The sequence below is a fragment of the Plectropomus leopardus genome, chromosome 11, assembly GCF_026936395.1.
Source record: "Plectropomus leopardus strain MGB_pleo_1.0 chromosome 11, ASM2693639v1, whole genome shotgun sequence".
NCBI classification, from domain to species: Eukaryota; Metazoa; Chordata; class Actinopteri; order Perciformes; family Serranidae; genus Plectropomus; species Plectropomus leopardus.
Genome location: NC_142186.1, coordinates 20,254,471 through 20,278,273, shown reverse-complemented (window position 1 = coordinate 20,278,273; position 23,803 = coordinate 20,254,471). Strand labels below are relative to the sequence as shown.

General features: G+C 40.3%; 1 protein-coding gene across 2 annotated transcripts in view; it reads left to right on the top strand.

The window, feature by feature from the left end:
* ago3a (argonaute RISC catalytic component 3a) overlaps positions 1 to 23,803 on the top strand; it is a 43,482-nt gene that overhangs the window by 11,383 nt on the left and 8,296 nt on the right. Inside the window, exons 2-18 of one of the 2 annotated variants that reach the window (XM_042489217.2) lie at positions 5,058 to 5,229; positions 5,544 to 5,664; positions 5,798 to 6,006; positions 6,951 to 7,087; positions 10,655 to 10,789; positions 11,034 to 11,121; positions 13,355 to 13,502; positions 13,732 to 13,851; positions 16,858 to 16,980; positions 18,031 to 18,164; positions 18,927 to 19,111; positions 19,568 to 19,727; positions 19,943 to 20,033; positions 20,157 to 20,351; positions 21,200 to 21,334; positions 21,930 to 22,031; positions 23,534 to 23,733. In XM_042489217.2, coding sequence (XP_042345151.1) covers positions 5,058 to 5,229; positions 5,544 to 5,664; positions 5,798 to 6,006; positions 6,951 to 7,087; positions 10,655 to 10,789; positions 11,034 to 11,121; positions 13,355 to 13,502; positions 13,732 to 13,851; positions 16,858 to 16,980; positions 18,031 to 18,164; positions 18,927 to 19,111; positions 19,568 to 19,727; positions 19,943 to 20,033; positions 20,157 to 20,351; positions 21,200 to 21,334; positions 21,930 to 22,031; positions 23,534 to 23,733 — 2,455 coding nt within the window. Of the gene's footprint in view, positions 1 to 5,057; positions 5,230 to 5,543; positions 5,665 to 5,797; positions 6,007 to 6,950; positions 7,088 to 10,654; positions 10,790 to 11,033; positions 11,122 to 13,354; positions 13,503 to 13,731; positions 13,852 to 16,857; positions 17,002 to 18,030; positions 18,165 to 18,926; positions 19,112 to 19,567; positions 19,728 to 19,942; positions 20,034 to 20,156; positions 20,352 to 21,199; positions 21,335 to 21,929; positions 22,032 to 23,533; positions 23,734 to 23,803 lie in introns of both variants that reach the window. The other variant, XM_042489216.2, reaches the window with a different exon arrangement.

The following is a 23,803-nucleotide window of genomic DNA, read 5'->3' as shown; positions in this document are numbered from 1 at the left end:
TTACTGTTGGAGTACAGTATATATGGCAAAGATTCAAGCGGACCACAGTAGCTTATTTTTGCAAGAGGAAACTACCTAAATTTTGAGGCTGCCACATTTAAAGCCCAAAGAGTTTAGGCATAGATATTAAAACATAGAGCTTACTCTGCACAGATCCAGAGAATTTGTAGAATATTAGCAACATTAAAAGATTTTGTCGTATTACATTATGAATATTTGTTTCACTTGAAAGTACTATAGGTTATACCCATATGTATCTTAAAAGGCTATTGCATATCTTAATCAAATAGCAGGTTGTATAATAATAATGATAAGCCAGAACTAGAATTATAGGTTTGCTGCAATAACGGGATACAGCAATGCTTGTGCTTCTCTTTCAGCGGGATAAAATAGGCCCAAGGTTTGAGGGGCAATTTCCATCCACACCATGAATTGTTTTTTGTATTTTACTAAAATACACTAATAGAGTTAATTTTAATTGAGTGAAAAAGGGATTAGCCCTCATTTGTTGTCTCTCACCCTCTTAATGTGCAGGCTCAGGAAATGAAAACCATACTGATAGACAGGGAGAGGATGAAATCTACTCTCTTCTGTTAGTTAAAGCATGTCCTTCCTGTAATTATCTGAAAGTGCATACGTGCACACACACACACACACACACACACACACACACACACACACACACACACACACACACTCTCAGTGCGGCATTTTTCAACACAACAAGGTTTCCTTGAACTCTTCCACTCACTGTGCAAACAGTCAGTAAGCCTTTGATGTGCCTGTGCAGGTTTGGTTGAGTTTTCACTATTTGTCATTCCCGACAGTAATATGTCAACCACCAACAGCTGAGGTCATTGTATCCCTGACATTTTCTTGATAAGTAGTCTTGCAGAATGTGGATGTTGCTATAAATTTATGCAGGCATCTTTGTTTTGTGTCAGGGTTGTACATCTTTCCACACACTGAACAAGCCGTGGCTATTTTATCTAAGTCATAACGTAATAACTCTGCTCACGTGTCTCAAACATTCAGTATTCAGTAATTACTACAGCTGACTTTGAATCTGCTTTGTTGCAGGTGGCAGAACTATAGGACAGACCTCAAATTTATAAAGGCTTGAGATTGAAGTACTGTGCTGTCCCAGCTAAATGTCCCTCTCTGACCCCCTCGCTCCCACCTGTGGACAAGCATGTTTGTTATGTCTGTTTTGTGAAAGGAACAGACACACACCGTTTCCAAGAAGGGCAGATAAGAGGGAGGTGTTTGATGTGATCGAGGTCAGGTTGGTTATTCAGAACATGCTGCAGAACACATCTGTGTGACATGCCTGGTTGATTTTAAATATCTTTGCATGTTGCCCACCATGTGCGTGACATAGGCTCCGTCTGTGTTTATAGGTTAGTCTGTGCGATCTGGCACCTTTTTGAAAGTTTGGCTTTGGAGATTGATCTGGTTCAAAAATAATTTGTATGTTTGAAAAATCAGGGTGTAAAATGGGGAATATAAGCCCATTCTATTTGTGTGTAGGCATAGCTTCCGGTAAATAAATTAGATTAAATAAAATAGATTAAATAAATCCGGTAAGTAAACATAAATTCCGGTAAGTCTCTGTGTGTGGGTTTCATACTGAAACTAAACTAGCTGGCTATATGTGTTTGTATGTTTCTGTAGGTGGGTGGGATACCAAAACACATATGTGTGTGGTGTGTTTCTGTTTGCTTCAGGTTTTCTTTTTCGAGAAAGACGCTAAAATCCTAGAAAAACATGGAAACATTCATGCGGCTGATGCGACTGGCCCCTGGCCTGCTGTCATTTGCAAAAGTGTCCCCCAAGCAAATTAAGTTGAGTATCCCTGCTGTAGTTCATCCACTGCTAAATCCCGAAGCATGGCCTTAAAGATGCTCTACTGTGTGTTTCTCTGCTCGTGGTGGCTCTGTGACTCATGCTGAATGGAAGCCAGTTCTAAGAGGCAGATGTAAGCCAGAAAACACCAGCCCTGCCCACTTTTTAGTCCCGCCACTCCCTGCAATCCTCCAGCTGCTCCGACTTCACCAGGACCATCTGAGAAAAAGGTGCTCTCGGTAGCAGAAGACCCTCTTGAAGTTTGAATCGAGGGCTTCTTGAGTGAGCTCTGGGGGACTGAATTAGGACAGATCACAATCCGTGGCAGACAAGTTTATTTCTGTAGCCTTAATGAAGATTTACCAGAATATCTGTCTTCCCTCTTTTTGTCACTCTGTGTGTGTGAAATTAGGCTTAGCTCACAGGTTTCATTGAGGGCCCCATGTGAATTACCATCACAAAAGTTTGTGTGCACTTGCTTTAGTGTGAGAGGGACAGCCGTGGCAGGAATTCCAGACTTCCCTCTCTTTTTCATCATTTTATCCCAGCAGGCTTTTTCAAACATGAGGCCTTAACCCTGCCATCAACCCTGTTAGCCTCTGCTCTGCGGCCCACCAGAGGAGAAACAGAAAAAGGGTGCGGGGCAGAAAGTACACACTTCCAAAGCCTGACTGTAAACAAACAGGGTTGCTCATGTTGTCTGCTGTTACCTCACAGAAGGTTTCTGTTCTGTTGTGGGGAGGTTTTTTATGAACTTCCCCTCAGCACGGCCCTCAACCCCGACATCAACCCACACGTTAGACTATGAGTCAAATCGGTGATGAATCATACTCAACCATGACTCTCATTTATCAATGACACATTTGGGGCAGTTTTTTAGTAGAGACCAGAGAGTGCGAGGCCCACGGCTGTGCAGACAGAACGAGAGTTGAATAAAACTGAAAGAGAAAAGAAAAAGCTGCGGGGGGCATAAACAAAGTAACACTTGCCAAGCTATGATGGCAAGTGCATAACAATAGCAAAACTTTCAATAACATAATTCAAGCACTGTATTAGCACATCAGCAAGGCCATTTGTTTTGTCAAGTGTGATTTGGAAGGCAAGCCGCAGCAGACCCAAAAATAGCAGGGACATGAGTGTGGCACATGAAGTTAAACAGAACTCTGTTTCTAGATCAAAGTGACTCATGTTCAAGACATCTCATGGTCATTGTGTGTGTGTGTGTGTGTGTGTGTGTGTGTGTGTGTGTGTGTGTGCGTGTGCGTGCGTGCGTGCGTGCGTGCGCGTGCATATATATACAGTAAAACCATTTTTTAGAACAAATGTAAGAACTGTGTAACCCAGTAAGTAGATTGTTTAACACATTCTTTGCTGTGAGTAGTATTACACGGTTTGCAGTCATTAAAGTTGCCCTGTATTGCTCTGTTGTAGAACAACTGCTTGAGCGAGTGTGTGTGAAGCAGTATATTTTTGAGGTTAATCGTTATACATTGATTGCCTGCTGGTTCTCAAATAGTAAAATCCTATCATGACAAATTAGCTTTACGTTTTCTACACAGTTATTGAGGTTACATCATTTGAAATGTGTCATTTTCACATCCGTCATCTTAGAGGGCCACAGTTTTTACTTGCTTCACAGTAAAATGTAATAGCTTCAGTGGAAGGTCTCTTCAGTATGATTCAGCTCTTGTATTTCTTTTTGAAATTGTGACAGTGACGATGTTTGTGGTTTTAGGCAGAATTTCCGTATCAGCACATTGCAAGCATTTCTCTCTCATCAGTAATTTCATTTTATTATCCTCATTTGTCAGTTAGTGTATTTCCTGATTCAGATGCTGCATATATGGAGTGTGGGTGTTTTCAGTGTTTGTGTCGGTCCATGTGTAATGTCCAAAGTCGGTGCGCCATGAAACCCTGCACGTCAGTGTTTACTATTCTGGATGTGATTTTCCATTCTGTTGTTCATTTTGAAACTGGTTTTAAACCCTGATCAGTTTAAATAATCTCCGTGCTTTTGTCTTTTCCTTCCTATAATAGAGTGCCCCAGGAATGAGTCCTAAAACCTGGAGACAAATGATCATTTTGCCACTTACCACTTGGCTTACCTCATCTCAGAGTCAATGGGTTTTTGGTTAGATGCCTGAAATAAGCTCTGTGGTTAACACAAGCTTAAGAGACTTTAACATTTGGTTGTACACCATATGTCAGTAAATACACCACGTTTGAATTTTGAAGGTTTCTTTTGTCTTAAAAAAGTGATGGTAAATGCCACTACAGAACTTCATCACACTGAACAAGGCTTTACCGCCTTTTTGTGGTGGCGTTGTTAAATCATGCGCCTATGGTGTACTATGTTTTGAGACTAATTTTAGCTTTTTACTTCTGGTGATTGCATTTTGGCTTCAAAAATCATAAAACTAGTGTTCATTTGTGACAATTATTTAGCTGAATAAAACATGTAAGTATCATAAGGGTTTATTTGCCACAGGGCTTATCTTCTACAATAATCCAAAACCCAGTGGAAAAATCCTGTAGGCTTTTTGGTGATAGAAACAGGGGGCCCTAACTTCCATGTCGGCCACAGAAAAACATCCTCCTGGGAGCACTCTATGAAAGTGTGACATAACCGTTTCATTGAGAGTTTAGTGGGTGAGTTTATGTTTTATAATGTTGATGTGAGATGTTTATTTCTGGTTTGTTACCTGGTTGGTTTGCTACTTGGTTTGTTCCCCCTGCTTGGAACTTCACTGTCAAGTTTTTTTCCACCATCATGCACTTGTTATCTTGTTACAGTGTGTGTGTGTTTTTTTTCACTGACCAGTGCTAACAAGCCACTGACAGGGTAACTGAAAATGACAAAATATATGCAGTCCCTTCAAAAAAAAAAAGTCAGCTGGCATCATTCAGTTCCAAGTTTTGTATAACGTCATTGCTTCCCCACACAGAGCCCAACAACTGGTATTTTTTTATGCTGACAAATAGTTGTCTTTATTAAATAAACATGCTTATAGATACTGTTACTGTATCTGTGACAAACCCAGCACCGGTTGATGTCAGTGTGCTGATGTATCACCTGAGCTTTACAAATTTTTTGCTTAGCATGACATGACTTACTCACTGTGTGCATACATTCAGCACAACCTCAACTTGAATGACTTTAAACTGGTTCCACAATAAGTTTTCTTTTCTTCTCCTACTTGTTCTTCTCTCAGGAGCCGTTGGGGCCCAGTCCCTGTTCGCCATGCCTCGGCGGCCTGGCTATGGCACCATGGGGAAGCCCATCAAGCTGCTGGCCAACTGCTTCCAGGTGGAGATCCCCAAGATGGATGTCTACCTCTACGAGGTGGACATCAAGCCTGACAAGTGTCCCCGCAGAGTCAACAGGTAGGCTGGAGCCTCTGATTAATATCTCAACAGTTCTTCTTCTGCACCCTTTGTCAGTAATAATACAGTATTTACATCTAGAAATGGCCGTTTAAACTAACATCCAATATAAATCATGTTGCAGTGAGCAAATGGACAAAAAGATTGCAAAAAAATTAAATTTATGACCTTTGATTTAGAGATGGTCTCATTAATAATTTCTTTCTTGATAACTGTTGATTTGGCAGGTTAAACGCTGTTTATGAACTCTTAAACTTTTTCAACATTTTACTGCCTTCAGTATCACAGAAATTGACTTTGTGTTCATCGTACAGGGAGGTGGTTGATTCTATGGTGCAGCACTTTAAGGTGACAATCTTCGGGGATCGCAGGCCAGTGTATGATGGAAAGAGGAGCCTGTACACAGCCAACCCACTGCCTGTGGCCCCCACAGGGGTGAGCTGAAAAAGGACTCAGACATGAAAAAAAATAAACTAAATCTTAACAACCACAACTTAAAATCCACCCTCACTAAATGCACTATGCCTTAGTCTAACCTTCATTGTCCTGTCATGCCCCCCCCCCTCAGGTGGACCTGGATGTCACTTTACCAGGTGAGGGTGGGAAAGATCGACCTTTCAAAGTTTCCATCAAGTTTGTGTCCCTGGTCAGCTGGCACATGCTCCACGAGGTGCTGACTGGCCGCAGCATGCCTGATCCCCTGGAGCTGGACAAGCCCATCAGCACCAACCCTGTGCATGCAGTGGATGTGGTTCTGCGACACCTGCCCTCCATGAAGTGAGCTGATGATGTTTTTATTTTTTTGTTTTTTTCACAAAGGTTTAGACTTCCTGGTGAGTGCTGCAGGCTTAAATAGACCATTTATCGTTGTTATTAGATAAGTGGGAGATAATGTGAAGGAATGATCTTTAAATGTCTCTAACAGCAAATCCAGTCAAGTGTGAACAACCCATTTATGCTTTGCTAGTCTCCCCTCCTTCATTTTTACTCAGCAAACATAAAGTCAAAAGATAGAGCACACTGCACAAAATGATCTCTCTGATACTCATAGTAAATACTATATATTTGTTTTGTCAGAGCAGTGCCAATATCAGCACTCTGATCCCAACGGAAATCAAACACAGCTTATATGGGCTTTCACGGAGCGCCATACTTGACCTCATACCATCCTCCCCTCGATATCATGTTCCTAAGCCCCAGAAAGAGTGCAGTCTAGCACAGTATCACCAGTACTTTAATGAAAATCTTCTTCAAAGCCTTATTAAAAAGCAGTTACATCGACACCTTTCATTTAGCCCTGTTCGCAGCCACCAGGGTCTCGTTATTGCATTGCAATGGCATCATGACACAGTGTCAGTCCAGGATTCACCGAGAAAAATGTAGCCCATGTACGATTATTGATGTGTCTCATGGGTATAGTAATAAGAGGGACGGGATGTGTCCAGATAGTGTCACTACCCTCTCATTTCTCTGATGTAGTTTCAGGCCGTATTGAAAAACGGCTGAACATGACACTGTTAAAGCACTTATTGACCTACATTCACAATTCAGGATGTTTGAACTAACCTTACATTTCCTGTCATCTCCTGCGCCCTTTCCTTCGCGTCACATGTTTTATCTTTGCCTTTTTTTTAACATCCTTTAATTGTCTGAACCTCCCTGTTATCTTTCATTCTTTCAATCTCTTTCCTCCTTAATAATTGCTATTTTTCTCCATCTAGGTACACTCCGGTGGGTCGATCCTTCTTCTCTGCTCCAGAGGGTTATGACCATCCCCTTGGAGGCGGGAGAGAGGTTTGGTTCGGCTTTCATCAATCTGTGCGGCCCGCCATGTGGAAGATGATGCTTAACATTGATGGTGAGAACCAAATTCCACCTTGCATTTATTTTGCTGCGATGCCTTCTCAAGGATAAAATACAGCAGAAAGCTATGACAGCTGCTTTTTTAATGCCAGCTGACTCAGACGCAGTAAAAACTATGTTTTCTAATACAGTTGTTCATTTTTCCAAATATCGAAATATGTTCAAGACTCAATATTTTCTTTGTAATTCAGTCCTTGTTTAAAAAAGATGTGTTCTCTTGTATGGTCACACAGAAATAGTTACGTCTGTTCCTCTTTCACAGCTGGGGGAATGAGATTTTAATAATTAAGCAGATAGATTAGAATGCCATGGATCCTCCATGATACAGGCTATTTTTAAAGAGATTTGTGCATGTTCATTTTACCTTCTGTCATGTTATGTTTGGGGAAATTTAATAGCTTTAACATAATTCTAATGTGACAGTATCGCACCCATAAGAATGCTGTTTCATTGGAGCTGAATAAGGTCTGCAGGATACTCTCAAAGGCAGCACACCATCATTGGATTGAGAGTGAAACTATCTGTTAGGCTCAGGTGGCATTACAGAAGTTGTGCCTAAAAAGGGTAGGTCCCTCTAATAATTTAAATATGACTAAATTTGCAATCATGAAAATTCCCCCCCCTTTTGAGATGACTTTCTTCAACTACAAAAGCAGTTTACAAATGCCACATGCTTTTCATTCAGCTGCCATTCTGCCTCAAGCACTCGCACATCTCCACTCAGCCTACTGATGTGTCGGTATCTGGTGTCACCCAGCAAGTAATTCGCTCAGCTGCTATCTGTCAATTATTCTATCACAAGTATTTAAACCCAGCAAGACTTGTTTAAGTAGGTTAACTGCATATTAGGCAAAGAGCATTGTAGGCTAAACAGGGTCGTTCATTGCACAGTTACACTGAGGAACATTACCATTAGCCTCAGAGAGCAGTAGGTTTAATGCCACTCCAGAGGATAGACTTTGTTTGTTGTGTAACTTAGGAGTATCTGAGAATGAGGTTCATTTTTTGATTTACTGTCTGACCTATGAAGACAAAAGGGGTGTACTTTTCATTAAAATGACCCCTATTTATATTGATTTCTTTAAGGATGATGACCATGAAAAAAAATTAACTTATGTTTTAGAAGGGAAACCTTTTTTGTGGCACTTATTTTTGCTGGGCCTGAAAAAGAAGGCTGAGCATTTTATCAGATAACGTATTTTGGATTTGTCACTGCAACGGTATTGTATTGGTGTTTTGTAAATCCGTTCGGGTTGGGCACATGTTTGTGTGCATGACACCAAATAAAGAATCAATCTGTCATACATAATACAGTGACTTAAATCACCAGCAGCGTTGCTTTTGTGTGGGTTTTTTTTTGTTTGTTTGTTTGTTTGTTTTTTTACACAAATATCTACCCTATAAAAAAATGATACTGCCCAAGCCTACAATCAGATATAGGTGCTTTTGAATGTGGTTAATATTTCAACAAATTAAACTCAAATATCCACATGCTGCTTATGTTTAGTGTAAAGGCTGTTAAATGAGTGTAGTTTTACATGGCGATGGCATTGCTCCTTCTCTGACATCACGTTATTTACTAATTGACCAGTTTGTCAGAGTGGAGCCAGTTCTGCTGGCTGAGAACCAGATTTCGGGAAACCAGTGGAAAAGTTAAAGATACAGTTTGGTAATTGGCTTTAGTGCTGGCCCATTGTCAGTAGAAAAACTCTGATGAGTTGGCGTAGTGAGCTGTTATTATTTGTGGAAAAAAAGTCGCAGAAAGGGTGATGGAGAATGTGTTTTGCCATATGCACACTGCAGGAGGTTGTTGGAGACCAACTGTGTGTGAGAGTGTGAGAGGAACTTGGAGGAAGGTGGGTTTTTGGTTGGATGGGAACTGACTAGCCGGTTGCTGTGGAGACAGAGGGCAGCTTGTGTGTGTGTGTGTGGTTGTGTGTGTGTGTGTGTGTGGGGTTGTGCCTGCATGAGTGAGACTGGTGGGTGTTGCCTGGGTCAGGAGGGTAGCTGCGTGGAGCATTTCCTTGAGACAGCTTTTGTTTTGTGCCAAGTGTTTGAAGCCTCTGTCTCTTTTTGAATCTTTCCCTCTCTGCTTCTCTCTTTGTGTCCTTTTCCCGCCCTCTCATCCTTAGAAATCAATTGGTCGTCTCAAGTCTCTTGTCTGCTCTCCAATGACAAACTAGAACTCCAAGTGTTTGCAAAGCGTTTGTTTTCTAACTCTTCCGCATAGCACTCTACACAAAAAAAAAAACCAAACTGTTAAGCCTGTTCGAATACATGTGCATGAACAAACACTGCTTCCCACACTCGGTATCGTGGTCATCAAAAGCCTATATACAAAATAACTGCAATTAGAGAGAAAACAAGGCCTTTCAATTTTACATTTGTAAGAATGACTCATAAACATTTCCAAATACATAGCAATTAAATCACAATGCGTGGGAAGGACAATCGTTAGTGACGTCGCTTATGCAAACCAGTCTGTGTACAATGCACTCATCTGCCTCATGGATGTGCGCCAGCAGTGCTTTCTTTAAACACACCGTCAGATAGTTTTTTTTGTTTTACATCACTACAGCTGAGCCGGATTATTCATCGACAACTTCTTCAACACCACGCTGTCTTTATCTCTCCTGTCCATTTTTGGATTTATTTTCATCTTACCTGTTCTTGTTTCCCCTAGATTTTTATCTCTGATGTTATTCTTGCTCCACTGTTTTGGCTATCAAATTTTATTTCTCAGTGCCTCAGTCTATCCATTTATTAAGTATTGTATCAGAATACAAGGAACCTGCCTACGTTTGATAATGGGACAATCTCCACATTTCATATTGCATGAACTGCACTTCCTGTGTTCAATAAGTGTTTCTGCCACATTAATTTAACATGGTGGTCTGACTATACAAACATAATGTGATACGCCTCTACAAAAGCTTCATAATAAGTGCACATTTAAAAAGACATATTCCAATTCTGTGTAACAATTCAGTTGGTATTCATGCATTGCCTTTATTTGAAGTGTTGTGTCCGTTCATTGTGTGAAAGTTTCAATGTTGATATGATTTTAAACGTAAAATAATAGTAATAGTAATTTGGCCAAAATATCCCGGATAAGGCCAAGAACATCTTGGGCTGATAACGTCATTTGGAGCCAGAGTTTGAACATTAGTGAGCCTTGCGTTATTGAGTTCCCACACATACACCTGTCTGACCAAACGCGAGCAGCGTCATAGATAGCAGGCATACTGATTGAAACACATAGCTGTCAATCATGACATCACATTGTCTTGCACGATGCCAAAAAAGCCTAACAAACTGCACATTCACCTCAAATGTCAAAGTTTTTTTTTTACTGCAGAAAAGTTTTACATTTCTCTTCAGGCAGACATTCAACGTGTATACCATCCAGTTTAAATTATCATGTGACTGCAGCCAGTGGTACAACTCTGTTGCATTACAGAATCAAGTTTTTGTCACAGTGTGTTGTTATAGTATATTATGTTACAATATATTGTGTTTTTTTTGTCTTAAATGACTGTTGTTCTTTCATGTTATCTTGCAGTGTCTGCCACTGCCTTCTACAAGGCTCAGCCAGTCATCCAGTTCATGTGTGAAGTGCTGGACATCCACAACATAGATGAGCAGCCTCGCCCTCTCACAGACTCACACCGGGTCAAATTCACCAAAGAAATCAAAGGTAGAGACGGGGGTGTTAAGTGTGCGTGCTCATGAGAAAGAGAGTTAAATTAGATGAATAAAAGTGTATTATGTGTGTGGGGTAGAGAGAGAGCTTAGCAGGAACAGGAAGAGCACGTGTCGCAGCCATTCACACACACACACACACACACACACACACACACACACACACACACACTCACACTCACACTCACACTCACACTCACAGTCTTAATGCTACTCCAGCACTTTCTATTATTCACCAGGTTTGAAGGTGGAGGTGACGCACTGTGGAACCATGCGGAGGAAGTACCGTGTCTGCAACGTGACCCGTCGGCCTGCCAGCCATCAAACGTGAGTCAGCCGCCGGGCGGGCGAGGGAACAGGAGACTCTGGGCGGAGTGTGTGGATGGGATGTGGGCGGGGAGCGCAGAGGATGCGATCACCAATTCACCACCAAACAAACCAGATAATAGCTGACTCATCTTATAACCATGTGGTCATCATTAGTCATCTATTAGTGAAGTATCCCTGTGTTTGTGTGACTGTTGATCTTCAGTGTTTCCACAGACTTAACAGCAGTACCTTGCTGTGTGTTATCCTTATAATGGCATTACATCACTATATTGCCTTTAAAAAGGATGGTCCATATCTAAGGCAGTGTGCCATTTAACAACATGCTTTTAGAATACTAGGAGTGAAGGTACTTAATGATATTTTAGCCGCAATTGTGAGATTTGACGGTAGCCACACACTTCTAAATTGTTGTTAATGCGTGCTGGCTGTGATTTTATAAATAGTAACTGACTTAAATTCAGTTTCCAGGTTGAGATGCACCTAGTTAAAACTAATGCAGTGCAATACCAAAGTAACAATGAATCCTACTGTCAAGAAGGTTATAATGTTCAGTGATGATCATAAAGCTGAATTATCACCACTTTAAAACAGTACAAAAGCTGAGCATTTTAACCTTCATGAAAACAAGTTTTATTGGAGGACTGTTTTATTAAAGTGCATTAGTTTTTATAAACTGACAGATTAGTGTGTTTATAAGTCTGTCACTGTTTGTTTACATTACAGAGAAAATTTGCCACTTTTTATGTGGATGTCAGTCAATGTTTATTAAAGCAATTAATTCCTCAGTGTGCGTTTCATTTACCAACAAAGGTCTCCTGCTGGCTAAGCTCTGTGAACAGTGCCTCCAAAACATACCGTTAAACTCACTCAATGGTTGTCTTTCGAGATTGCCCCACTATTCTTGGTTATCTTTTCCAGTTTATCTTCTGTATCATGAAGAAAGTCTTCAGCACACCTCTGCCCAAGTGAGAAGTAACATTTTTACGCATAGTAACATACACATGGGCTTCTGCAGGGTTGTTGTCGCCCACTACATCCAACAAAAACTGTCCACACTGACATTCAGTGCAGCAGAGTGATTCAGTTTCTGTTGGCATCAGAGGGAAATTGGAGCCAAGGCACCATCAGTTGGTGTTTGCTCTCTGCAGCTCAGGTTCTGGAGGGTCCCTGCTGTCCGTATCCTCCTGCATGGCTAATACAACCACAGCCTCGGCTTCTCTTGACAGCATTTCTTCGGTTGTATGCTGGCTCAAGTAAATGCAACTGAATATCTGAGTCGGCCAAAACACTGATTAATGTATCCTCATCCATAAAATACTCTAAGTTTTTTTGTTTTGTTTTTTTTTGCGGCGGGTTAGGGGTAGGAGGACGCATTTCTGATTTTGGAAAAATAACTAGTATGCAGTACATGTAAAGAGAACAAGGAAGTTCTGTTTTTGAGTGTTATCGAGAGCAAACCCCCTGTTTACCTGGAGGCAAAACCCAACTTGTAGTTTGTAGCTACATCCATCTTTGTCACTGTCACATTAACTGACAGGGCTGGATGTGCAACTGTGAACACAGCTTTCTCTGTCAATAAAGCACAATGAGGAATTTATTGCTTAGATTGACTACATTTACAATCAAAACTGATTGGACATCCCCATAAAGGATGAAGAATATCCCTTTTAAGTAATTCAGTATTCCAGTACAGATTCAATGTCTAAAAGGGGCTTTCTGTACAGAGACTTCCAGCCTTTTCCTGTCCTTATCCTATAAGTATGGGCTGGCTCCTGCTCATCTGTTATTGATAGAAATATGGCAGCTGGCCAAAACTATTCCCGTGCCACTACAAATCAAATGAATACTTCTTATCATATTTTTTGCCCCTTATCTGACTCAGAGATGCAGTGTCTCTACCACACAGTAAATACTTAAAAGTAGTTTAAAGTTACTAAAAAATGTAGATTAGAAAAGATATGCTCGACAATTTAATACCTTTGAATTGAAGCACTCTGCATCGCTGCTTTCCTTACGTGTTTTTTTGTTTTAAATATATAAAGCAAATAAATAAAAAATAAAGATTAGATTGATTTAGCTTAATATAGCTTTTATCAATCAGTGAAAACATTGCTTAATCAGGTACAGATCAGCAAAGGGCATCCTACTCATACTTAAAAATAAATCAGTCTAATTCCATTGTGCTCAGTCATGGTGTAGTTTTTGACATTAGATGCTCTTTTTTTTGCAGGTTCCCTCTACAATTGGAAAATGGTCAGACTGTAGAGCGCACAGTAGCCCAGTACTTCAGGGAGAAGTACAACCTGCAGCTTAAGTACCCGCATTTGCCCTGTCTACAAGTGGGCCAGGAGCAAAAGCACACCTACCTGCCCCTGGAGGTCAGTCAGAACCAGATACTATCCATTTTATTATTTTTTTATTGGGTTTAAATTGAAACATAACTCAGAGTATAATAAAAAAAAGTGTAGTGTAAGGTATATGTGGCAATCCACAGGTGTGTATCAGCTGAATGAATATGGAGCTGATCAGCTCAGCTGTGACCAGGCAGTCGTTTGCTGGCTAAATAATAACTAAAATGATCAAACTTTGGCTCTTTATTTCTTGCAGGTGTGTAACATTGTAGCTGGTCAGAGGTGCATCAAGAAGCTGACAGATAATCAGACCTCCACTATGATCAAAGCCACAGCTCGCTCTGCACCTGACAGACAAGAGGAGATCAGCAGGCTGGTGAGTTGGATCAAGAACTTTTCTATCACTCCAGAGATGCCCTGAATACTTGTTTGAATATTACATTACGTATTTATGTTCCAGCTCTACTCCGAATATGACAATACTGTGAATTTCATTTGGGTCATGTAAACAGGACATCCTGTTTTGACATGTGGGACATGTGGGATATGCTGGTATATATTTGCTGGTATAAGTTTTAGGAGCACTCTTTTGACATGTATAGAGCGCATTCAGAATAGGCATCTCATTGGGGGTTTTACAGCAGATTGCGACATAAGGCCTGTTTACATCAGCTTTTGTCATGGATGCATTGTACACAGTTAATCTTGGCAATAGTTTGCAAGAGTGAAGATGCATGCACAAATGAAAAGCCCACATTTCTGGTCAGAAGGAGAAACACGCATACTTTTTAATAATTTAAAAGACTTAGATATTAACAGACTTTTGGATATGCAGCGATACAAAGATGTTGTGGTTGAAGAAATGAGAGAGATAGGCTGTGTTCACATGTTGGAACACGTCCACCGCCATTGGAAAACTTTGAGAGGAAAGTGACACAAAAATCAGCTCCAGACGTTCCTCTCTTCCATATTTTGATGTGATAAACAACATGTCAGGGCACATCAATCAGAGTATGCAGGGTTGCATGTAAATAGGAATGTTAGAGGAATATTTATTTTCATTAGCCGTACAAACAGCTTAGTAGGAATATTGTCTTTTTCTAAATAAGGGTGAAAAGTCAGAATGATTTGTGCATGTAAACGTAGTCACTGAAAGGCATCTGTTAGTTAGTACACTGTAGATGTCAAATATTTCCTCGGCAACAACATAATATAGATTGAAGGCTGTGACATTTATTTTCTTGAGTTTGATGAGCTTGAGTAGATGCTTGAAAAAAGTAGTATGGTTAAAATTGTAACCATTATGTAATGTGTTTTCCTACTGTTGGTAAACCCCCCCACCCCACCCCACCCCAACCCCCCTCCAAAAAAACAGAGTTGCAGAACACAAAAACAAGTAGTGTTTGTGCATCATCCAATGTCTGCGTTGCTAAGCTTATCAGCACTTGGTTGCCATGTTGCTCATCTTGCTCATCTTGATATCAAATTGCTTGTTTTGTAATCACCTCTCCCAGATCCTCATTTTATATTGTTAACAGAGGCATGTCTGCGTGCTTGTCCATTGCATTTGGCAATTACAAGGCGAGACTACGTAGGGTCAACAAAATACCAGAGTGGTAATGGCTTTAATGTGTGTGAGGCTGCTCCAGTGTCTGCAGCGTGTTGTTTATGGAAAGACTGACAGGCTGTACACTGCCTCTGGTCACCATCAGATAAGCAATGCACATTTAGTACCTGCTGTTACCTTATTAAACCACGTCTCCCTATCTCTTCACTCAGGAGCAAAATGACTGGACTTGCTCACAGGAAATCATTGTCGACAGCACTGTGGTGGCGTTTTCATTTAGATGCACAGTTGCTTGAAACTGACAGGGCAGTGTGGGTGGAATAGCAGAGGTTGAGAGACAGGAAAGGACAAAACAAGCTGATAGGCTGTGTCTGTCAGAGCTGCATAATTAATTCTATAATACATTTGGATGTCATACCAGCTGGGCTGATCATGTACCACATGCTCGCCATCATTTTGGATTAAGGTGCTGGCACCTGACAGTTTTTGGCATGTTAATAATTAACCTTTTACATTTCCTTTACACCAATGGATGGATTGCACAAAGAAACACTAATAACCATACATACACCGGCAAGTGCAGAAAAGCAATGCTTCATTAACTTTACAAGCATAATAAACATAAAAACTAAAAAAGGAATAGTTCAGTTTTTGGGAAAATGCACTTATTTACTTTTTGGCTGAGAGTTAGGTGAGAAGAAGAAGCTAATAGTAACTGTCACATATGAAAGTGATATTGTTCTTATAATCTGATTCTCAGCAAGAAAACAAATGAGCTTATTTCCCAAAATGTCACAATGAGTAAGCAGGTGTAGGACACTTGTAGAGCACATTGACTATAAACTAAAACCTTTCAGTACTGCAGTAGTATTTACCTTTACACAAAGGTTAAAGTTTGAAAATATTCGGTTATAATCTATTACTATCGGTCATTTTCATTTTTTAAAATTATAATATATATATAGCAGTATTTAATTTTCATTAATTTATTTTCTTTTTCCTTAAATAAATGGACAGAACAAGCTTATAGATTTCTCGTTTATAAATGGAGAGAAAACATGAACAGGACAGTGACAGTGCATAGACTTTTCACAGTTAACTACTTCTGTTGGATGATATCTTGTCCCAGAATTAATTGTGATAAACAATGTTATTGTTATTTTAACACCATTTGATCCCACTGATTTAATGATAATATGATAGTAGCATTAAAATGCAAGGTACACCCTTTTAATGAGCACTTAACTTTTAAAAAGAACAGAAAAGACAGAAAAAACTCAGCATATTTTCTTTTCTGTTCCTTCAGCTTAGGCACTGTAAAAATGAATCCATGGTGAAGGAAACCCTGCAGTTTGCTCTGGCATTATGTTGGCTAAAATATTAGTGACATTCTTATGTAAATATACCCACATGTGAACACAAGGGCAATATCGTATGATATATGGACATAACCTCATTCATTTCTGCTGAAGAGAAACAAAAATAACAATAAAAACCCACACCAATAAGAGTAAATGCAGAATATTATAAACACAAGAATATTGGCAGTAAACATAGAAATAATAGTACTAATAACAGAATTAAACACAATCGAGACAGAAAAAAATTAATTAATTAATAAATAGCCAGTTAATGTGCATGCATCACAAACTGAACAGGTGTGTGATGTACTTATAGCTACGGTTGTCCGATTGTCCTCAGTATTCTAATATGTCAAAATGATGGACGACCTTCGGATTTTTTAACACATCCTCTGCTCATTTTGTCATTAACTACAGTGGCCTGAATCATTTTCCCCCCTCTTTTCACCCGCAGGTGCGCAGTGCCAACTACGAGGCAGATCCTTTTGTGCAGGAATTCCAGTTCAAGGTGCGCGACGAGATGGCCCACGTGACGGGGCGAGTGCTACCCGCCCCCATGCTGCAGTACGGCGGCAGGGTGAGCACAGAGCACTTTATGGTACCCTTCCTTTAAATCACGCCCATTCTCTCTGTTTGTCTGACATGCTCTCCCCTTCCTCAGCCTTTATTCCACCGTCTCTGAGGGGAACTAACACACCGGCTTCTGTTTGTACTTCATGATGTCAGTCTTTTTGGCTTTTGTTTTTGTGGTTGAGTCTCAGTAAGTTAAACACTGATTACACCATTCAAAAAGTGGCATTTCCTTTTTGAGGGAAAAACAGAAAAGGAAACTTTTTTTTCTTTAAAACATGAAACAAATCACATTTGGATATCTTCTAAAATATAACCATAGCCAGAACTTGCCCAATGTAAATTTTCCTCGGTGAAGCTGTAAAGTTGGGTTAAAGAAGAGGTTGTCAAAAATTGCATAAAGAAGCAACTTAATGAGACTAAACCACAGGGTTGATTAACATCTGTCTGTTTATCTTCTTTAAAGAACCACACTTGTGCAGTAATATTATACATATGTTTGTGTGTATTTGTGAGAACTATGACACCATTACGTACACTATGTTGTTCACGATACACACCCAAAATTCATCTACACACCTTAGATTACGTCACAGTGCATCACACTTCCCTTGCAATGAAATTTAACTTTGATATCTGTTATTTTACTCCAAAGTTATCACAAAGACTTTTTTTCAAATGCATGTTTCTTTGACTGAGATGTTTCTTTCTTTCAAAGTATGAATTTATGTACAAATATGAGTTAATATATTTTGGTATGGATGAAGTGTGTTTGGGTTCTCTGGGTTTTCAGAAAGTAAGTGTGTGTGTGTGTGTGTGTGTGTGTGTGTGTGTGTGTGTGTGTGTGTGTGTGTGTGTGTGTGTGTGTGTGTGTGTGTGTGTGTGTGTGTGTGGGTGGGTGTGTGTGTGTGTGTGTGTGTGTGTATAAGTGAGTGAGTGAGTGAGTGCACACTTGTCTGTCTGCGTGTTCAAGCACGAGCGTGTATGAACAGTATGAATGTGAGTGTTTGCCCACATAATCACGAGTACATGTGGTGAGACTGCAATGTTGTTTCAGAACCGCACTGTAGCCACGCCCAGCCACGGGGTGTGGGACATGAGGGGGAAGCAGTTCCACACCGGGGTGGAGATCAAGATGTGGGCCATCGCCTGCTTCGCCACACAGAGGCAGTGTCGGGAAGAAATACTCAAGTACGATAATTTGCAAAAAAAAAAGTTCCCGTTTTCATAAGTGTTTTTCTGAGATTCTGCTGTCATTGTACATGCAGTGATGGTGCTCACTTAAACAGACGTTTGTTAGATGACTATTCCAATCACTTAATTTTTCCTTTCATTACCTGTAATGATGAAAAAGATTATTTTAGTTGAATTTTCTTGTCTCCATAGATTAACTGCATTAATCTATAATTTTGTTTTAAAGTGATAGCATTTCTTATCTCAGTTATCAGTTTGCAGATAGCCATAGTGTTTCTAAAGTGAGCCTGACAGTTTTGTTTATATTTCACTTTATGATTAAATACCAAAGGAAGAGTACTTAATCATGAAGATAACTGTAACTATGTCAAAGGTAGAGATGGGATATTTTTTGTTTTTAGTCCCTGGTCAGATGTTATAAACATACCCCAAAAACCGTAAACTGCCTCATGCTGCATGGAAAAACCACACAATACACTAATATAGATATTTGGCATTATAGGATAATAAAATTCAAAATGTTAAAACCTTTACTTAAGCTTACTGATTAATGTAAAACATTTTTGATATACCATTTGCTAAACAAATGTGTGTTAACATGGAAGCGTATTTTATGCTGTGCTGACAGCTTTTTTTGCAGGTGTCTGCCTGTGTTTATTATTTTCCAAGCAAACATGCACAAGATTGCAGCTTTGATTGTAGTTGATTTTACCATTCTATTGATTCGTCATCCTCACCACCTGCTCCTTCCTCTTGTAGGGGTTTCACAGACCAGCTCCGTAAGATCTCTAAGGACGCTGGGATGCCCATCCAGGGCCAGCCATGTTTCTGTAAATACGCCCAGGGAGCGGACAGCGTGGAGCCCATGTTCAGACACCTGAAGAACACCTACGCCGGACTGCAGCTCATCATCGTCATTCTGCCAGGAAAGACCCCTGTCTATGGTCAGAAAACTGTTACAATAAATATCATAATAGAGCCTAGATATGTGCTGGTTGTCAAGACTGACTGTGTGGAAACACTAATGCTATTCTGGGACTGAGTGCTGGTGCAGCGTTGTCTCAAGTGCATTTCAGTGAAACAGCCTTATGCTCTATTAAAACAAATATTCTTTGCACATTTTGTTATATTTTCTGTCTTTGAATATTTTTCACAGACTGTATGTACGTACATGTTTTTTATTCTTAAATCCTGCAGTGTTCCTATGTTTGACTGCTCACTTGCGTCTGTTATACTCAAATACTTATCATAAGTTGAATAATATTCCACTGCTTTGAGTGCTAGATATTGAGAACTGACGTCAACATTATAATGTCCATGCTACTTTTGCAAGTTTTTTTTTTTTAATATGTATAGCTGTTTGCTTTTTACTGACACTCACTTTTTCTAACTACCCATAGCGGAGGTAAAGCGTGTGGGGGACACCCTCTTGGGCATGGCCACGCAGTGTGTTCAGGTGAAGAACGTGGTGAAGACGTCGCCTCAGACGCTCTCCAACCTCTGCCTCAAGATCAATGTGAAGCTGGGAGGCATCAACAACATCCTGGTGCCTCACCAACGGTTAGTCATGCTCTCTCTCTCCTCGTGTGGTGAGCATCACCACACATAGAAAGTGTGTTTACATAGACATAAATAACCATCTAGTGTAGTGACGCCAACTTCTCGTAGCTTTGGCTGTGAATGTAAAGATTTTGTCTGACATTTCTACAGATGTAAAACAAAAAAAACTGCAACTCAGTATAAACAACATTTTTGCTATGTGTCTCAATCTTTAGACCATCAGTGTTTCAGCAGCCAGTTATCTTCTTGGGAGCAGATGTTACACATCCACCTGCTGGAGATGGGAAGAAGCCTTCTATTGCAGCAGTGAGTTTTATCTTCATTTCACACCTGACCTGTTGGTGAAATGCATTGACTTATGATTGTTTTGTCTGATTTTCACCCTTGATTGACCACTTGCAATCTATCACCCCCCCATCGCTCTTTCAGGTGGTTGGCAGTATGGATGCTCACCCCAGTAGGTACTGTGCCACTGTGCGGGTCCAGAGGCCCAGGCAGGAGGTCATTCAGGACCTGGCCTCCATGGTGCGGGAACTGCTCATCCAGTTCTACAAGTCAACCCGCTACAAGCCGACCAGGATCATTTTCTACAGGGATGGAGTTTCAGAAGGCCAGTTCAGACAGGTCAGCTCCCACTTTGTCTCAGGAAACAATTGATTGATATTGGGGGGGGGGGTGAACTAGACAGCAGCCAAAATTTAAAAAATAAAAAAAAAGAAATTAGATGTTTTAGACAGAGACAGTTCATTTCGCTAGCTCTTTGCTCTGTAGTTCAGACTTCTAGTTCACTTCAAATCAAACATTGTTTCAGCAGCCCTGTGGTTGATTTGGCTAGTAACATTACTCCGACAGTGGTTTATCTTTATATGGAGCTGAAATATAAAAGACAGTTATACTCAGCACATTTGCTCACTCGGCCAAAAACAAGATGACAGTTGTTTTAGTCATGGACCTAATTTCTCACAACATGTACAGACGACAAGACTTCACTTTTGGGGGAAATGTCCTTTTCTGCTTTGAGGGTCTAAGGACAGAGGCTCTCATATGTTGCGATATTTTAAAATTGAATTTGAATTGACTCGCAGTGTTACGTTGGTAATGCTAGGAGATCTGGATGAGAAGGTCAACATGAAACTAAAACGACACAGAGACAGCTTTTACAGGAACATGAATAACCAATTTATGGTCAGGTTTTGGAGTATCCCATCTGTGTATAAATATCATGTTCCCTTCATGAGTAATCCAAAGATGCTAGCAGGAGCACTCTGAAAGAAACTGGGATGTATGCAGGAAGATGAAAAACTTCTCTGAGCTCATGAAAACACCATATCCTGAATTTGATCATGTAATGTAAGTCTCAGTAATGGGTTATTCATGTCCCTGTCATTACACACAGATAGATACATATGCTGTGAAAAAAAATTTTTCTTCAAGGGTAGTTTCTCTGAACATTTCTTCTTCTTCCTCCTCAGGTGCTGTATTATGAGCTGCTGGCCATTCGTGAGGCTTGCATCAGCCTGGAGAAGGAGTACCAGCCAGGCATCACCTACATTGTTGTGCAAAAACGCCACCATACACGCCTCTTCTGTGCCGACCGCAACGAGAGAGTGAGTTACCACCACTCACACACAAACACAGACACACTCACTGTCACTCTCTTTAAATATGACACAGCTAGGATCCCCATTAAAGTCAGTACAGAGTGTTATATGCTAGTCCATATTCTTTTTTATGCTCTGTGCCAGCACGTTAAGTACTCGAAATGGGCTTCCTTAATTACCTTTTGTTGTCAATTGGACTGTTCACCCTCCTAACCCCTGTAATTACATTCGATTAAAGCATTAGGGCCCAATGCAAACCGAGAGCTCTGGAGTGGCACTCAAGGCCCCTAGAGTAAGACTCAGTTAGTAACAACCTTATTTTCAGAGCAGAGCATTAGGCTCTCTAGAGCATTAGGCTTTTAATTGGTTGATTGGGAAGCACTTGGTACACTGTTGCCTGTCTCGGTACATCAACTAGTTCTTTTTCCTGTGATTAGAGTTTTTACCTGCTGACAGTGTTTAGGGCTTTAAACGCTTTATTTCCTGTTGCTCTTTTTCTGCATCTTCCATTTTCTGTTCTTGTTGTTTATGGTGAAACGTGGGGAAAAACAGTCAAAGCGCATTAGGAGGGACTAACTGACCTTAACGTTGCTTTTGTCAGGTTGGACGTAGTGGAAACATTCCTGCTGGTACTACTGTGGATACGGACATCACGCATCCCTACGAGTTTGACTTTTACCTCTGCAGTCACGCTGGAATACAGGTCAGACCAACCTCCTGTCTTTTCTGCCCAGCCTGCTCTTTTTCGCTCTCCTTCACAAAAATCTCCACATTTGAAGACTGTGTGCTTTTGCACAGCTACGCATTCTTGCAAATAGATAGTAAACAGGATTCAGAAAAAAAATGGCCACAAGAGAAGAGAGGAAATGCTCCGTGTTTTTTTTCCCCCTTTCCTGTTATTATTTGTAGTTAGATCCCCAGGAACTGACAAAGTGGTGCCAACTACAACAAGAATCGTATGCTAGGAGCTACCATCCCTTGCTGGTATTTACACCATTATGCCAAGAAAAACAGGACACAAGCTTATGCAAGACTTTTGTCTTCCAGCTAACCGTGTTTTTTAACTTTTCCATCTTCTAAAAGACTGGAAGTATCAGAACTAGGACAGCAAGGTTCTGTAACAGCACTTACCCAAAAGCTGTTTGTATCTTTAACTCATAAATCACCATGGTGCTGTTTTTCATGTTTATAAGACACTATAATGGGATGTATACAGGGACATAAATCATAGTTGTTTCAAGCTGCTGATAGCATCCCTAAGGGAGTGCTTGTTTTATTTATTCATCCATATTTTGAGAAAAGTTTTTATGTGTTTGATAGACTGTCATTTTATTTCTTTGCGACTTGCTTTATGTCTTAGCCGTAGTCATGATGTCCTGAGGTTTATGTCCACCAAAGCAAAATCCAAATCGACCATTTAAAGAGATACTTTGTCATTTGTTCTGTTTCTTTTCTGTCAGAGAAAAATTGCAGATGTTGTTTTTTACCTTGACATGTTTCAAATGACTGTAGTTGTCAGTCGAAAGAAACAGAACAAATAATTAAAAAATAAGACAAAATGAACTTGCTTGATTTAGATAATTTGCCGATTTTGAACCAGCTTTATATCATGACAATGTGCTTAATATGTGTAAATGAACTGTGGTTAACTTCCCTCCATCTTTCCAGTGCACAGATCACCCTGTTCATCTCTCAGCTCAGCTCATTGTACTTCATTTTTTAAGCCCACCAACACAAACATTATAGAAGCGGACTGAGAGTGATAGCCTCCCTCCTTTCTCACTTTAAAAATTCAGATTAAAAGGTAAAATCAGGCAGTGCTTATAAAACGGGCAAAATCGCCTAAATTGTTTTCAGAAACGTATTTCAACTTACTGTTTAACTGTAATACACGATTGTTTGTTACCAGCCCCCTAACAATTGACAGCGGGACCGTTGTTGGTCTGGTGCAGCACACTGCATTGTGGTAGTTGTAGTTTTTTTTTTCTTGAACAAAATCAAAAGCCAAAGCCCTTTTCTTCTCTTTTCTTAGGTTAAAGTTTAAGTTTTGAAATTTAAGTATTTGCACCTTTTTACTGCAGAGGCACAGAAAAGACAATTTTTCAAGCAGTGAAATACATGTTTAAATGGCAAAACTTACCGTATCATTTCTTAAACGTGAATCTAGAAATAATACAAATATGTCATTTAATTCTCTCCTCCCAGGGCACCAGTCGGCCCTCCCATTACCATGTACTGTGGGACGACAATTGTTTTACCGCTGACGAGTTCCAGCTGCTCACCTACCAGTTGTGCCACACTTATGTGCGCTGTACCCGCTCAGTCTCCATCCCTGCGCCAGCCTACTACGCCCACCTGGTGGCCTTCCGTGCCCGCTACCATCTGGTGGACAAAGAACATGACAGGTGAGAAAGTGTGTGTGTGTGTGTGTGTGTGTGTGTGTGTGTGTGTGTGTGGGTGTGTGTGTGTGTGTGT